The sequence below is a fragment of the Stegodyphus dumicola genome, chromosome 5 (assembly GCF_044657685.1).
Source record: "Stegodyphus dumicola isolate Sdum_Otavi_A_Nest chromosome 5, ASM4465768v1".
NCBI classification, from domain to species: domain Eukaryota; kingdom Metazoa; phylum Arthropoda; class Arachnida; order Araneae; family Eresidae; genus Stegodyphus; species Stegodyphus dumicola.
Genome location: NC_140772.1, coordinates 157,816,778 through 157,835,429, shown reverse-complemented (window position 1 = coordinate 157,835,429; position 18,652 = coordinate 157,816,778). Strand labels below are relative to the sequence as shown.

Sequence of the window (18,652 nt, the reverse complement as noted above, 5' to 3'; positions counted from 1 at the left end):
GCATTTTAATGTTGGATCTTCAAAAATTATCTGTAAAGCTTCTTCATTTAATCAACTGGGTTCTTTTGAACACTTTCACATCATTATTAATTTTTCTTGTGTACTTAATGATATTAATTTTCCAATCTCGCTCTTCCAAATGCTTTCAAATTTATAATACCTTTATGTTTCATTACTATTTTACTCATCACATCATGTTACATTCTTTCCCTTACAAAATCGTTTGGCTCCTCCCACTAATGAAATTTCCTTTCCCTGTCATGAAAAATCTGAATAATGTTATTCTTGAATTATACTTTAGAAACATATAGTGGTGAGGGTTAGTTTAGCAAATATATTTTATTTTGTTATTAAAAACAATTTAAAAAAGTGAATTTTTAAGACAAGCAAAAGTATAAATTATTTGTGACCTCTATAATTTGTAGTTCATGCAACCATTCTTGAGATAAAAACTTTGGAACATTTTACTGACCACGCCTCTCGTTCAAAATACTTACTTAGGTTAATGTTTATAGCCGTAAACTAGTGCACAATGTTTAATTTAGAAGTAAAATATTTTTTAAGGTTTGGTTTTATTCATAACTGAAGTTGCAGAAAGAGGGGCCACAAACCAAGTAGAGCAAGAGCAAAGCATCACATCGTAAAAGTCACCATAATGTGATGCTATCTATCGATGCTAGATTTAACTAAATCAGTCATGTAAATAGAAAATATTATGTACTGTGTTTTGAAAGTCGCGATGTGTAATTTTCAATATAATATGTTATATTAATGTTTCCTTATAAATTATAACTTTTTGAAATATCTGTTAAAAATGTATAAATTTTTATTTCATTTTTCATTAATCTTATTTTTTCCCCTCTTTCATTCCTTCTCTTCCTCATTTTTGGTTTAGCTTTACAGATAATTTTTGAAGATCATATTAAAATGTAATTAAGTGACCGCCGTACTTAGCTAAAAAATTCTTTTTTCCTTTCGAAATTTAATTCATATTCCCTGACAAGAAATTTCAGTGCTTTTTCAGTATGGCCAATGTTCACCAAACAGCACAATACATATCAAAAAAATGCTAAATTAACACAATAATTAATAGCACATATGAGATCTTTAAGAATCGAAAAATGAATTTTACTGATAGGCGAAAAAAATGACTTAAATATTGAACTTATGGAGTCGTCGAGAAATTTTGCAATTGATAGTTTAAATAATTTTTGGGTACGTGTCAGTTAAATGTCACTGTCAGCTTAGTAACCTGTTGACTAAATGTGTTAACTGTTAAGTGTCCTTGTCAGCTAAATGTCCTGTCGGCTAACTGTCCGTGTCGGCTAAATGTCCTGTCGGCTAAGTGTCCTTGTCAGCTAAGTGTCCTTGTCGGCTAAATGTCCTGTCAGCTAACTGGTGTCGGTTAAGTGTCCCGTACGCTAAATGTCACAGACCTTAACTATGCCATTATCTAAAATGTGATACTATGTATAAAATTGTGGGGTGCATATTGTGCCCATGATTGTGTATGATGAAGAATATATTTTTGATAATTAGTTCATATTCAGCAATAAAAATTATATTCAATTCGGCCATGTCTTTCCTTCGAGTGCCATCTTTCTAGCTATGCAGTAAAGTCTTTCCAGGATGTAACGCAGAAGACCATCCTCAACCTACTACAGCTTACTCAAAGTTATCTTATCACATATATATTACAGGCAAATATATATATATATATATATATATATATATATATACAATATATATATATACACACACACACATATATCCCTTTCTTTTGCCTGTAAAAAATTAATACATTGTTGATAATTTTAAAACATTTATTTTAATGATGACAGTTCTGTTCAATGTGCTGTTTTTTTATTAGGATAGCTGCAAATCATGTGAAGAAATTCTTTTATTTAAATGCCAATGTTTTGATGATATTGTTGAGGAACTAACAACATTTTTGTTAAACGAAGCAAAGCAAGCTAAATCTGATATCTATAATATGGATCTTTTTGGTGGTGTTTCATCTGATATGAAAACTGATACTGAGAGTAAATATTAATTTTCCCTTTTCTTATTTATATTATGAACATATTAATCTATAAAAAGTAATGTAAAATATTTTAAATCTTATGATAATTAGTTGCATATTGGGATTGTTAGATCTGACTGTTAATATTTACTTATTATATGAAATGTTTATAAATGGGATCATAACTTTGTATTTCAAATTAATCTTTAATGCAGATTAATTAATTATTAAAAATCTATCAATTTGTCAGGGATTTAAACAACTACTACTAACTATTTGCAAATATAATTGTTCCAATTATATAATCTGCAGTGCCAGAAAGTACTGAGGAACTTGAAGATGAAAGAAAACATTTTGTGGAGCATTTTGAAATATTGTTAGCAAAAGCAATGGGAAAATGTGCAAATCAGTCTTTGGATGCTCTTGCTTCTGTATTCCGTTACTCTGGGTGAGAATTAATTTTATCAAACTTTTCAGTGTTAAGCATTGTGTGTGATATTAGTTAATCTATTAACACCACACTAAAAGAAGAAAAATAATAAAATAACTATGTCTTCACTGTATACGTTATTGATATCTATCTAATTATGCTTTTTTTGCATGATCAATTTAAATCATTTTATAAATTAAAGAAATTTTTTATATGATAAGATATATTTACATAATTATTTGATGATTAGATATAATTACATAATTATCTGAATACTAAAGTAGATGCACCAGAAACTTTCATATGTGATAGAAAGGATCACAAATAACATTCATGTTACTGTTAACTTTCATAATTGGTGTTCATATGAAAATAAATTTCTTTATTGTATGCTAAAGAAATAAAAACAGTAAACAAGTAAACATCAAAGATTTAGTCATTTCCCCATATGTCTTAAGTTTACGCTGTTGCAATTCTTATTGATCTAACTCTTTCATTATCTAACTTTTATCTTTATCATCTTTCAAAATCATCTGATTGCTGTTGAGAAAATTCAGTTTCTTAGCTGAATCAAATTTGAAAGGTACTTCGGATTTTTGTGATATTTGAAGGAAAGTTGTTATAAAAACAGGATATGGCCAGATTATGAGTTTTTTGTAAAAGAGTAAGGCAGAATTCTTCATCCAGGGCATATACTACTCTATTGATCACTAAAATCAATATTTTGATTCATGTAGTAGTTAGTTAACTGTAAATAAACGTTATGTATTGTTATGAATAAAGTAAGGAATAAATTAAATCGGCATTATAGTTCAATGATCAAAACATCATTGTAAGTGGCATTAGATTCAGTTCTTGGATCAAACAAAATATTTACAGAAGTATCAACTAAAAGTCATTAGAGAAACATGCTGATATCTTCATGAAAGTAGTAGATAGGCTGACTTCCAACTTCATATTAAAAATATTACCTGCTCCTTTAGGATAAATAAAAGAAAAAGAACAATTAATATTTATGATAACTGAAGTAAGAGAGATCTTGAATTTTCCAGATTAAACCAAGTACACATCTACAGTCAAAAGTCGTTAATCCGGACTCGTCGGGACTTTGGCGATTCCAGATTATCGATTTTTCCGGATTATAGATCATCAGTTTAAATCTGGTAAGATGGCATGCAGAAATTACAAAATTAAAAATATGAAACCGTAATTTGTGAAATAAAAAACAATTATGATCTAAAGGGTATCAAAATTTACAAAAAAAAAAAAAAGCTTATATTTACTTGTTTACTTTATCAAACATTCCTTTCAATGTAAGTTGCTTCGTTTCATGTGATAATACTTTCTCTTTAATTCTATTAAACAGACATAATTTCTTGTTTAGTTACAAAGTTCCGCTGTTCAAGTCCTATACTTGCTGTGTTGAGAATACCGACTAAAATGTTTTCGTTTTCAATAACCTGTGGGTCACTTTCTTCACTATCGGAAGCGAATTATAATGATGAGGAACTTGATTTAAATCATATCAAAGACAGAGTACATCGAGATGAAATATACTTAGTAAGGAATTATAAGCCAAATAAAATATAAACATCTGCCCTGAAGATAAGGATAGTGCTGACAGATCAACTTCCAATCCGCTGCGTGAAATTGATAAACAGATTTCGGATTTCAAAACATACTTTCACTTTGCAGATACAAATTACATATTAGTAAATATATATCGGAAATTCTATTTGACATAATCGAAAGTTCAAGCTTACTTTTATGAAATTGCTCTAACAGTCCGCAAAAAATAATAAGCCGGATCCAATTCGAAGATTAAGGAACAATGCAATCTGCAACATTAACTGAATTAAATAATTTTTGCTTAGATTATACCGTCCGTTACACGCATGCGCAAAAACATATTCGCAGCCGTAAAGGTCTTACGTGCACTCGTAAACGCCTGTGCGCGTGCGTGAACGCGACGCATGCGCAGAAAGTTTGTAGCTTTGAGGTCCGGATTATGGGTGTCCGAATTAACGACTTTTGACTGTATGAAAGGTTAAGCTAAAGTTCCATTGGTATTTTCTGAAAGATTGCAAATTTTGAGGGGATGTTTAAGATTACATCTTGTGTTGATTAGAAGAGAATATTTTAAGTTCTTTTTGGCAGGGAAGTTCTTACATAGGAACTTCACTGTTATTGAGTTCAATTACAAAGGAAAATCAGTGTTAGTGCAAGTCATTGTCTTTTTCCAAGTTAGGAATATGAAATGTTTACTTGTTTATGATTCTGATTCATAATATGTTTGCTGGATCAAATAAAATCAAATTTTTGCTGCTATTAGCTATTACTTACATATCCTTGCAAATCAAAAATGCAGTTGTACAAATATATGCAAATTTTGCATTTATTAAAACTTTTTAGAATTCTTTACATTTCCTATTTTTGTCAGGAAAATAAAGCCAACTGTAAAACAAAATAAAGATTCTGAAGCCAAAGGGAATCAAGCTCTGTTTATTAGTGATATAATTTTAGAGGCTGACAGTCTTGTAAGTGCAAAAATTATCTTCTTTTAGTTCTTTCATCTGTTGTAATTCAGTATATTTTCAAATATTTTAATCTAGCATTAAACATAAATGGCTGATTTTGATATAACAAGAAAATACAAATTTAAGCTGGTTAATGTGAATTGAAATGTTTAGAAGAAAAATATAAAAGAAAACAAATGATTTTGTAGTGGGGTATGTAATGCATCATGTTACATACATTTTCATTAATCATACTAAACCTGAAAATATAATTAGATACATTCAACTGTAGCAGTTAAGTGTATTTCCAAATATTTTAATCTAGCGTTACTTTTATGTATAAATGGCTAGTAAATGAGATTTATAAGCCAAATGATATCTGAACTATCAGTAATTTGTAGGTATGCATAGTATTGTCTAAATCCTGTTTGCTTGGTTCATGTGTTATTGTTTTTCTGGCATTTGCCTTTTGAAACTTCTTCATATGAAACTTGTGCATTTCATTCAGTTAATTCAATGTGGTTGCTCATGTTGCATTTGTTTCTTTGATAGTTTTACTTGGGCAATACCTAAAGTCCTAATTTTTTTGGCCCCTTTAGAAAAGATACTATTATATATGAAATTAGTTTTAGCAGTTAAGAAACTCTTGTTAAATATACATGCAATCACTTTTTATGCCTTGGTATGTAGATCCAATCCTCTATGAGGAAGAAGGAAAAAAGAAGATCAACAGTTCATCCTAAACATGGTGTTCTTATGCTGTTCATCTTTTCTTAATTTTTAAAATAACAAATTTGGTAAATTTATAGCAAGGTATGAAATATATATTAATTCTCCAAGTAATGTTACTTATAGCTTGTAGTAAAAAGATCCAGTTACCCAAAGTCTGCTAGAAGACTAGTCAGTAATGTCTTTTCTTAAAAAGAATTACCTGGACAGCCACACAAGACTTTTATTTATTTTTATTATTTTCAATGATGAAATCTCCTCTCCATGATAAGATTGATTATGTGCATCACTGTATTGATGAAAGATAGGCCATGCTGATTTGGATAAGCAGTCTCATATTAGCTGCAGACCTGGTTTTTTGAGCATGCAGTGTATTCTGTGGTATAGAATTATGAATAATATGCCCTATGTTTATTTCATAGCTGTTTGGCTGTTCTCTTCAGATTCATCATTATTTATATTTAAGTTATTTTTAAGTATGTATTATGTAATCTAATTCCCTTAGAATTAGTATAATGCAGGGTTCGTATGGTCCTTAATTTTTTTGGAATCGATTTTTGGTCCTTAAAAGTCCTTAATTTCGCCCAAAATCGGCAGAAGGTCCTTAATTTTAATCATCTGAAATTTCTGTCTATTTCTACGACTGCCATTTTGAGTGTAAATTAGCATTTTGCAGGAATATTTTTGGCGATTCACTGACAAATATGGTTATTTTTTGAAAGAGTTCATGGGTTATAATTTTTTTCTATTTGTAATATAAATGGTGGAATACTCGAGTTTCTGAGCAAGAAGTGAAGTATAAGCATTTCAAAATTATTTCATTTTTTGTAATGAAGAGCTCTCAAACAACTTTTGCTGTTAGGAATGTGAATTCTTTTATTAAACGGTTCTAAATTTGGCGACTTGTCTACATTTGGGCGATTTTAAGATCGGTTTCTATAGAAATTTTTTAATTCCGAGATCTGGGAATTTTTTGACGATTTTATTAGAACATTCTAACATTGATAAATTTCATTAAAATAATGGTAATATATTGGAATTATATTTAAGAAATAACATTAAAATAAAGCATTTTTATTTTTCACTATCATATTATAAAGTTCCATTTTGACCACATATTATACAATGTTCTGAATCTGAAAAATAAGCAAGGTAAGGTGACCAGACGTCCCTATTTAGGCGGGACAGTCCGGATTTCAGACTTCATGTCCTGAGGTCTCTCGCTTGTCCCGGAGGGATGCCTGTTTATCTCGTTTTTCTGCAAAATAGACTCTTAACGTCAATTAACTTGAATTGGACGCTTGGTGACGCCTTGCTGATGCTTGCTTCGATAAAGCTATGATGTCATCACTCAGAAACGCGGGAATTAGCGAGACGGCGACCGCTTTGGTGGCTAAGACAAAGAATATATATGGTTGTTTTTTTGGCTAAGGTGGTTTGTGCGTGCGATTGTCATGTTTCGGTGGTTATTTCTTTCTTTCTCATGTAAGTGACAGTACCCGAGGCTTCATTGAGCATCAGTCATGCCAAAACGAAAGTCGAAAATCAAAGAGGGGGGAAATTTTTTTTTGGGGGGGGAATACTTTTATGCCGGGCTGTCGCTGTAAAGCACGCGACGTTGCCGGCTCTATGACTAAGTATCCCAATAGGGCACAAGATGTTGAACAGTCCGGACGGGTCGTGAGGAAGCGTCGGAAATGGGAAAAGGGAAGTGACCAGCGTCACAAGAAGAAAGAAAACCAAAAAAGTCGCGCGCATAGAGAGGCTGAAGACGAGTGGGTGTCTGGTAGTGTTGTATCATGATAAGTGGGTGGTTGTATCATGATAAAGACATGAGAATAAGTCTGAGAAAGGCTTTATTATCTAAATCAGATATCATAAGATATAACATACATTACAAATACAAACCACATAAATAAAAGATAGAAATGATAGAATAATAACATATATACAATATGTACAAATATACAATATATACAGGAAAATCCGTGAAAATGATCTAAGTAGTGAAATTATCGTCACGGGTGAGGTGGGCCGCGTAAGGTCTGATGCAACTATCTTCTCTCAAAGGTAGATAGTCAAAAACTTTAAAATGACATAAAAAGTCGCATTGTATGGCTTTGTCGAAAAAGGTTTTGTTCATTTTATGGAGGTATTTTTCAACGGTATCCAGTTTAAGGTCTCTGTGAAGAGTGTCGTTTGAGACATAAAAATGTGCGTTTGTGATAAGCTTCATAAACTTGTTTTGTAGTACCTGCAATTTATAAAGATTTTTAGTAGTAACTGTAGCTCAAGCAGGGGATGTGTAGGAAAAAAATTGGCCTGATAATGGCCATATAAAGATGTCTTTTTCGAGAAAGGTCCAATTTAGAGTAATTACCCAGCAGGGGTGCAAGATTGTTCATTACCGTGTAAGCTTTGTTTCTGACCTTAATAATATGGTCTTTCCATTTGAATTGCTTGTTTAGGACTAACCAAGGTAAGTAGCTTTCTTAACTTCAGGTACAGTAATATTGAAAATTTTAAGCTTTCTTCTAGCAGGAGTCATTATGCGTTGTTTGTTAATTAACAGAAGTTGGGATTTTTGAGCGTTGATGGAGATGTGCCATTGCTTGCACCAATTTTCAATATCAGGGACAAATCTTTGCATATTTTTAATAGCAGTATCGGCGTTAAAAGACTTAATGGCGACGGCCGTATCATCGGCGTAACAACCGAGGAAAGAATTTACATCAGAATTTATTTTAGGGAAGTGTGAGAGGTACAAAATATACAAAACAGGTCCAAGAACAGAGCCTTGAGCCACTCCGGCTTTGAGCGTCTTACAATCAGAATTATCGTCATGAATGTTGACAAAGAAACTTCTATTTGTAATAAAAGAGTTGATGAGGAGAATGATATCTCGACTAAAATCCAGAGTGGTGAGCTTTTGAATAAGCCCCTCATGCCAGACGCGGTCGAAAGCTTTCGCCACGTCTAGCATGAGTAAGCCAACTGTCTGATTGTTGTGCAAAGCGGCTCCGACAAATTCGGCTAATCTAACAAGCTGCTTGATAGTGCTTAACTTTTTCTGGAAACCGAATTGCTCAGGTGGAATCTTGTAAAAATAAGGTTTAGTTCTCTTTCAAATGATCCTCTCAAAAATTTTGCTAAAGCCAGGAAGTAAACTGATGGGTCTAAACCCATCCGGTTTAGTAATATCCTTGCCCGTTTTGGGCAGCAAGATAATTTTGGCTGTCTTCCATTTTCTAGGAAAATAATTATTGGCAAAGCAAGCATTAAGAATGCTAGTGAGTTTCGAGATGACACTCAATGGAAGGTTTTTGATTGCAATGTTGGTAATCTGATCAAAGCCAGGTGCTTTCCTATTTTTCAGTCTTCTAATAATTTCTGAGATCTCTTTAGGAGAGGTGAAATCAGTATTATTTTTAATATTTATGCTATTTAGCCATTCATGAACAAATTTGTTGGTCTCAGTGATGAAATTATGATCGCAAGGGTCGAGATTAGGCATAAATTGCTGTTCGAGATGTAATGCAATAATATCTGCTTTGTCTTTATTTGTAAGAGCAATTTTATTGTTGCCAATAAGAGGTTTGTTACATGTAGTATGTCTCTTAAGATTTTTAGCAAAATTCCAAAAATCTTGGTTGGGTTCGTTGAAACTGCTGATCTTCTCGTTCCACCTTTCCGTCCTGTAGATACTGATATCATTTTTAATTTCTTTATTAAGTCCCTTTAGTTTCTTTTCATTCTAGGATCCCATGAAACATTATATCTCTTACGTAAATTATTTCGCTCTTTAATTTTGTCCCAAATACGCTTGGGGAGTCGTAATCCGAAGGGATCTCTTTAGTGGCAGTGTTAAAGGCCTGTTGGATACATTCGGTAAAATTGTCAATTGCGTTATCTATGTCATTCTTCGTTTTGAGACAAGTAATAATAGGGGGATCTAAAGATCGGTTGTTACGACGACGATACCGCCGTCGCCATTAAGTCTTTTAACGCTGATACTGCTATTAAAAATATGCAAAGATTTGTCCCTGATATTGAAAATTTGTGCAAGCAATGGTGCATCTCCATCAATGTTCAAAAATCACAACTTCTGTTAATTAACAAAAAACGCATAATGACTCCTGCTAGAAGAAAGCTTAAAATTTTCAATATTTCTGTACCTGAAGTTTGCTCCAAGTAAATTTAGACTCAGTAAGTATTATTGAGGGAAGTTTGTTGGGTTTTTGTACATTAGCTGTGACAGTTTGTGCAATATTTGCGTCAGAGTTGTTATTTTGCGTGTCAGGTACCTGCGCGTCAGCGGCAGTAGTATCCACATTAATGTTTTCAGTTTGCGAATCATTATCCGGTGTAACAGAGTTACTATAATAAATTGAAACATAATCCAATTCGTGCTTTTCTTAGTCTTCTTATCACTACTTTTGTTTGCGCCTAAGGTGGCGATTACAGGAATATGGTCAGAACTTAAGTCAATTTTAGCCTCCAGATACATAGGGATGGAGGTCATGGTCAGAAAAATGTCTAGGATATCTCCTCTACGTGGGTTGCTTGTAAGATATGTATAGGAGGTGGGTGCATAGAAATAGACGGGATTATTATTAACGAAGTCGTATAGTTTTTCTCCATTATTATTGGTCTTATGACAGCCCCATTCAACATTTTTAGAATTTAAATCGCCTGCTAGGATAACTTTCTTGTCCTCGGGAAGAAGTATTTTAAGAATTTGCTTGTCCAGTATATTTTGTGGAGGGTTGTTAAGAGCTACAACATAAACTATGCCATAGAGTGGTAGATTCATTGAGACAGTAATAGACTCATGGCCGTTATTTGATTTTTTATTAATAAGGCAGGATTGCAGGGTGTTCTTTACGTAGATGGCGACACCCCCACATCTGTGACTAATGCGATCGCTTCCGAAACAGCTATAGTTCGCAATTTTAATCTTCATATATGGACTCGCAAACGTTCCGGTGATGATTGCGATGTCAATACCGTAGTTAATTAAGAAATTTTGTAGTTCTTGAATTTTATTTTGGACTCCGCGTGCATTCCATGTCATAATCAAAATTGGCGCTTGAATGATGCTATTTGTGCCCATTATCATTACTAGTATTGTTCTTTTCTTGATTGCTTTTGTTTAGATCCTTAACATGTTGTGTGAGCTGGAGAAACCCAGCATTTTTTATAACCGTGATGAGCTCAGCAAGATCTAGTAAAACTTTCTTCGCTTCACTAATCGTATCGGTATAAATTCCAGCGGAAAGAGCTTTAGAGTATGATTTGCCTTCGATTATTCTATTTGAATAAGTCTTGACTTTTTCAGCATTTGGCTTGGGGTATTTAATACACCCTTTATAGCTGGATGTATGATTGAGCCTGCAATTGGCATAGCATAAGGGTTTTTCGTTATTGCCCGTATCGAGGCATTCTTTGATTGTGTGCTTTTGTCCACATTGGACGCATTTGGGGTTGTAGTTACATCCTGATTGAGTGTGGTGACTGATTGACACCGATAACACTGTATCGGGCCCTGTCTACCATGGTATTCAACGGCTTTAATGCCAAGATCGCACAGATGAGTTTCGGGATATATGCATTTCGAGTTATAATTTTTTGGCAACTTAACGAGGAAAAGTGGAAGCATAGTGACTTCTCCCCCTCTTCGTTGTGACATTTGCTTAATATCAACGATGCTGTATCCAAGTTCGTGTAATTCAGTCCTGATTTCCTTTATTTCAGTGGTAAATAGAAGTCCATTAATGACCACTTTCAGGTTTTTATCTTGAGGCAATACATAGGAGTGGTGTTCCACTTTTAGTTCTTTTAAGATTCGGGACAATACCTTTAGAAGTTTCCGGGCTATTGGTCGTGACTTTAATTCCTCCTTGAATTCGCTTACCTATGAAATCAAATTTGTGCTGATGGAATATTCCTTTAATTTTGCTCCAGGTAAATTTAGACTCAGTAAGTATTATTGGGGGAAGTTTGTTTGGTTTTTGTACATTAGCTGTGACAGTTTGTGCAATATTTGCGTCAGAGTTGTTATTTTGCTTGTCAGGTACCTGCATGTCAGCGGCAGAAGTATCCATATTAATGTTTTCAGTTTGCGAATCATTATCCGGTGTAACAGAGTTACTTGGTATTACTTCGATAATATCATTCATCTGATTCGTTTGAATAGAAGGTGAAGTGATCTGAGTGTGTGTATCAAGCCTTTATTTCTTAATACCCACCCTGTTGTATTTAGTCCGGACTGTTTTTGTTTTGTCTCCATACTTGTGCTGTTTTTCATCTTCAGAATTAGTGTCCTCATCTAATGTTTTTTATGCGTATCACTAGCGTCATAATTAGCGTTTAAGTGGATTGGGCTTCTAGTCCTTTCATTGTCTTCAAAACTGCTATTAGAAAGAGGAATTACAAGGCAGGTTTCCATTTATAAAGAAGGCTAGAAGCAACACCGATAGTGATGTGAGGTGCGACAAATGTGGATCCCAAATGTGGATTCTTCGTCGATTATAGCGGGCGTGGAGATATGAAGCTTTTGAATACGGATCTACCCCAAAACGTCCTGAAATTGTCAGCATCGTCAGGTACAATTACGAACTAGTATTTTTCAAGATCTGAGTAAGGAAGCTCGGTTGGTTGCTACAGAAGGCACCTTTGCGTACCACGTGATTTATCACAATCACAGCTTTAGGTCAATGGACTGTACTTCCAAATTAATGAAAAGGTGTTTTAATCCAAAATTCACTTGCACACGATCAAAATGTGAAGCCTTTAACACGAATGTTCTGTGTCCATATGTAATGAACCAAGTCAAGGCAGAATTAAATGTCTCGAATTTTGTGACAGTGTCTACAGACGCGTCAAACCATAAGGATGTCAAGCTATTTCCTGTAATAGTGAGATATTTTGTGCCACTGTCAGGTGTGAAGGTTAAAATTCTGGACAGTTATCTCTTTCTGGAGAAACAGCACAGACGATTTACAATTTTCTTGTAAATACATTACAACGCCATGGTCTGACAAAAAGGGTTGTTTTCTTCTGCACTGACAACGCTAACACGACTTTCGGGGTATTTAAAAGAAGATGTAGAAACAACTTTTTTGCGATATTACAAGATGCCTTTGGGAGGAAACTGCTCAGTATTGGTTGTGCTGCTCATATCGTTCACAACATAATCCAAACAACAGAGGATTGCTTGCAAATTTATGTGGAAGCAGTTGTTTTGAAAATTTATTATTATTTCTATATCTACACTGTTCATGTTGAGTCATTCAAAGAATTTTGCGACTTCGCCTGTGTAGAGTACCAGCGCATTTTAGGATATGGGAAAACTAGATGGTTATCACTGATGCCTGCAATAGAGAGAGTTTTAAAATTGTTTCCTGCACTTTCTTGTTGGAAGGGAAGTGCCCCACCCTAATCCGCAACTTTTATTTAGAATCCCTGGGCTGAATTATGGCTCTATTTCATACATAATATCGCTGCGGCAATTCTGCACATTGAAGCACAGACTGTAACAGCATTGGAAGTATCTTTTGAACTGGATGATTTAATATAACTAATTTATAACTATGTTAATGGTGAAGTGCAATTTTGAGTTTGACAGTTCCTGTGATGAAGTCTAAAAGAGACTTCTACAAGAACCAAAACTTCTTAGAAACATTCTAAGTTCGTCATTCGTCTTCATTCGTCAATGAAATACGTGTATGGAGCACCTACACAGGATGATCCTTCTAGGTCAGCAACTGATCAGGAAGGCCCATTGTCCGCATTAAATTAAAACATTTGCGCCGTCATGTGCTGGATGGACACATTCAAGCATAAGGTCGATGGAAGGTAGGAAGGTACAAACTTTTATTTTCCGACTGCTATTTTTTTTTTATTCTTTGGCTTCGCTCTTACTCTTACTGGAAGCGCGTCTGAGTCTAGATACAAAAGTCGTGATTGTTGAATTAATTATTTGATTCAGTCTGAGATGTGGATAAATTCTAATTTTTCTTTCAATAACAGTCTGTTTAATACACAAGTAATTCACAAATGATGGGTAATTCTTTACAGGACAACGTGACTTCACTAAAAATTTTGCACTCCATATTTTCACCTTCGGGGGGGGGGGCTTCCACCCACTCCCACCACCCAAATTTGGATCCATGCGTCCCGCTTTGCCCTCTGTAAAATCAGGTCACCTTAAGCGAGGTACATTGCTATAAAGCAGAATTTACAAAACAGTTTTTAGCAAAAGCAAAATAGCTATGTAATTAATTAAAAATTTTTTTTAAATTTTTTCATGGTAAGAGTTTTTGCCATTTCTCAGAATTCTCAGAATATGCATCAGTTTTCCCTATAAAATTAATTTCACATTCTTTTCCTCCGATTTTTTTTTTTTTTTTTTCCAAAACATTTTTGTCTTTTCGCTGTTACAGAATTGATAGGGGTAATTTTTCTTTAGAATTTTAGACTTTGTAGCTTGGAAAGTTTATAAAGATTTGAAGGCAAATTTATAGACCCATGATTCTAAAAGATTCCAGAAAAATGTTACAAGATGAAAAATGTCTCCATGGTAGTAGCACACAATTTCTCACTTTTTGGAGAACATCTGGAAGAACAATGAAAACATAATAGTGGAATGTTTCACTTTAACATTTTTATCTTCCCTCTATTTTTTCTACTTTGTATTAGACACAAGCATGGAGAATATCAAAAATGCTTCTAATCCTTTCATATGGACAGACATTATAGAAAGGAATTTTTTTTATTGATAAAGAAATTGAAAACTGACTATTCAAAAGATTCATCTAATATGTCTTAATGCATCATACACAGGGCTGGCGCTAGGCATTTTGCCACTTGCCACGCACTCTCTGTGGATCCTAAATTCTGCTTCCAATGCCTGATCTAAATTCTAAAAATTTTGTCTTTTCTGAATTTTTTTTGCTCGGTGTGTCACTAAATTCTAAAAATTATGCCACACCAGCTCTGTGATCAGACTTAACATATGTATTTCATATTTCTTCTGAATGTTCGTATTACTAAATATATAAATTAGTAGCTTTCCCATACATTATAAATGCATTTAGCTTTTCAGAACAGAAATCTTTAATTAAATCCAAAAATTTTAAAGTGAAAAGGAAACGTATTGAAGAAAGGAACTAAATATGTGAAGCGAAAGAAAATTGATCTTCAAAGAAAATATATACAGTTATTATTATTTAAATTACTCAGTTGTTTACAATTTCAGCCTTTACTATAATTTCTCATTTCTATTTCCTGACCAGAATGCTTAGACAGTTTTTAAACTGAGGTTTTTGTAGTGTAAGACAAGTGTGTGTTTCTGACCTCCACTTGCTCCCTGCATTAGTTCCTGTCAGCTCTGATAATTTGTAGTTATTAGTCTTTCCATTACTTCTGCCGACATTTGAGTTTATTATGATGATAGAGTTACTGAACCATATTAAATTTAAATTAAATTGTATAGTCTGTGACCACTAGTCCATATGTTTAGTTTGGATTTGACTTGTCTTGTTTAATTACATCACCACGAGCTGTATTTGATTTTGTTAGCATAAGAACATGTCTTTAAGTTCTTTTTAAATAAGAAGCTTATTTAAACATCTGATTTACAGTTACTTTCAGACATAGCGATAATTTGTTTCACTTCTGTCAGGGGGGAAGGCATCGGACTATTTAACTGTTACCCAATCAAGTGAACTCTCATTGTGGAGAGGTTGACAGTTACGAGATAAAACACGCAGAAACTAATGAGAACATTGTTTTGCCTATTGAAACAAATTTCTAGTTGTTAGAAAAGATGCTTAAAGAGAAGGAAATCGATGTAAATTAGCCAAAATGTCTGGGCAGGCCTTCAAATTAAAAAGACACATAATTATTTTGTTGAGTTTTGTAGCTTTTAATATGTAATTATCCTAATATTGTTTAAAAATCAGTGTCATAAATTGCATATATTTTAAACTGGGAAATTTCATTAGATTGTGATATTAATAGGGTGTTTTTAACAAATATTGTTAAAAAATAAATTTAATTTAATAGTGGCCATGTAAATCCATAATGACTACGGTTATCTAATACCTAATTTAGTTACTTATAACTAAGTGCTTACCCTTAAAAATTACCTCTGCATATTAAAGTGAGTTATTGTCTTTCATTAACCTTTATCATGGTCACAAGATAAAACACAAAAATATAAAAATTCAAGTAAAACTTATTCTTCGCACCAAGTGAGACTTAACGCGAAACTTAAATGCAAAACAACTGCTTAAAATAATGCGAAACAACTTATCACCTCTAGTGCTTTAGTGGCTTAATAGAACCTTAAAGTATATTAACTGAGTTACAACCCCTGAACTTTACACGAAGCTGTGACACTAACTGCATCAGACAGAGCTCAGCTAATTTTCAAAACTTTTTAACTGTGCCTACATCAGGCCTTTCAGGTTTTTCTGATCAGCAAGTCTCTCTAGGTAAGCAGGAGTGGTGACAACAGTCAGTCTTTTGTTATGAATTATGCTGATTAGGATTTTACTGCTCATTTTAACCTGTGCTGCTTGACATAAAATCTACTTACTATTTACTAAACATCTAGACTGAGCAAATATGTGACAAAATGAGACAATAAAAAAAAAAAAAAAAAAGCTAACTGTTAGCAAAATATAACTAAAATGTCACTTATCTCTTTCAAATATGTCCAGTTATTATAAGTGTAAAATATGTAATGCTACTTGATAAATTTCATAACATTTATTTTATTCCCAAATGTATTGATAATTATGTTAATTAAGTTATGTTTAATAATAATACATCCTACTTACGGATATCTTTTATTTTTAGGATGATATTAAAAAGTGAAGTTCAGGCATAGATATAATATTTTTAATTGAATTTATTCAATTCTCATTTGCTCATTGGGCCTTAATTTTTTTCATTAATGGTCCTTAAAAGAACTTGATTTCCATGTGCAGAAATGTGTACGAGCCCTGTCATAAATACTTTTTTCTTAAAATTATTTATTATCTTAGGAAGCTCTTATGCGGATAGTTATTATGCTATTTTATCTGCTGTCTAAATAGTTAGTGGCTAAAACATTAACAATAACCAGCTACACCAAGTAATATAATGCAAGATGTTATCAAGTAACATAAGAGTGATCTATGTTAATGCAAGTAAATAAAGGAAACATTAAATGAATTGAAGAAATTTCTCAAGTGTTCTTTTTCTTTCATTTACGTTTAGGATAAAGAGTGGTGATGGAATAAATTCATATTAAAAAGGGGGTTGAATCATTTTATTTATTAGAATTTCCTCTGTTTCTTTCTTTCTTTCTTTTTTTTTTTTTTTTTTTTTTTTTTTTTGTGTGTGTGTGTGTGTATGTTATTTTGTTGTGTACATACGTATAAATAGGTACAGTAGATGAATTATTAAAGAACTGGAATTATATGTGCAATATAACTGTACTATTTAAAATTTCCCACAATGACATTTAAACTATTAACCAGAAACAATGTGAAAATTAAGTAGAAAATTAAGGGAAAAAAAGGGACGATAGTAGAAGGAAAACAGAAGAAGCCAAGTTCTAAAAGTCCTCTTCACAAATTTATAAAATTGATTGCAAAATGCAGTGATAAATCTAATGACCTAGCCCTTCAAAATGAATCTTTATGTATGTAAATAAACTGAAAATTAAATGACAGCTGAAAAACCAAGAATTTGCATTAGATTATTGGTTTGCTTCATACCCCAAATATATGGGTTATATTGTAATTTTATAACTTCAGTAATCCTGTGAGATCAGTCTTCAATTACAGCTACAACAAGAAATGTTTTATCATCATCCATAAGGTAGGATAATTTCTGAAGCCTTATTGCAGTAGGAAAATTAGGAAACAATGAAAATCAATAATTTGTTAGCTTGCTGGAGAGCAACCCTTCCTCTGCCTACCCTCCAAAATTTATGAAGTATTCTGCTTTATTTGCAAACTATATTATAATTATATTTATTAGCTGAAGGTTATTGAGTTAAAGATTTGATAGTATGTAGAATATTTAGCATAAAACATTATACAAAGTCCGTAATCCGGACCTGTTGGGAATTCGGCGATTCCAAATTAGGGGTTTTTCCAGATTATAGATCATCAATTTAAATCTGGTATGATGGAACTATACAATTAAAAATATGAAACCGTAATTTATAAAATAAAGAGCTATTATGATCTAAAGGGTATGAAAATTTACAAAAAAAAGCTTAATATTTATTTATTTACTTTATTAAACGTTTCTTTAAATGTAAGTTGTTTAAGTTGCTTCGTTTTTTGTGATAATACTTTCTCTTTAATTCTATAAACAGACATAATTTCTTGTTCAGTTACAAAGTTCCACTGTTCAAAATCCTGTAATTGCTGTGTCGAGAACACTGACTAACTTGCCAATCAAAATTTTTTCGTTTTCAATAACCTCTCTGTCACTTCCTTCACTATCGGAAGAGGTATTTTCTGGATCTAGAACCATACTACAGAGTTCTCCATCCATTAATTGATTGATGATTAGGGCATTGTCGTCACAATGAAAAACTTTTGTTATATCATCTTCATTTGTTACCGCTTCTCCACATTTCTTTACAAAATCCAATAACTGGAAAATTTCACCTTTAAAGTTTGCGATGTCTGAATCATGCAATCTGCAACATTAACTGAAATGCCTTAGAATCACTAAAAATAATTTTAGCTTAGCTTATACATCCAATTATACATTAAATGCGCATGCATAAAGCATACAAAAAAAAAAGTTTGTGGCTTTGAGGTTTGGATTATAGATCATTCCGGATAATGGACGTCCGGATTATGGACTTTGTACTGTCATAAAGTGTACAGAAGCATCCTAGAATAATACTCTTATTTATGCTTTTCTGAAAAAGAATTAATG

General features: G+C 32.8%; 1 protein-coding gene across 1 annotated transcript in view; it reads left to right on the top strand.

Moving 5' to 3' along the window:
* LOC118184242 (dynein axonemal heavy chain 8-like) overlaps nt 1-18,652 on the top strand; it is a 442,084-nt gene that overhangs the window by 160,206 nt on the left and 263,226 nt on the right. The window contains exons 21-23 of the mRNA XM_085817842.1: nt 1,871-2,042; nt 2,336-2,471; nt 4,894-4,990. Of these exons, the coding sequence (XP_085673968.1) occupies nt 1,871-2,042; nt 2,336-2,471; nt 4,894-4,990 (405 nt within the window). The remainder of the gene's footprint in view (nt 1-1,870; nt 2,043-2,335; nt 2,472-4,893; nt 4,991-18,652) is intronic.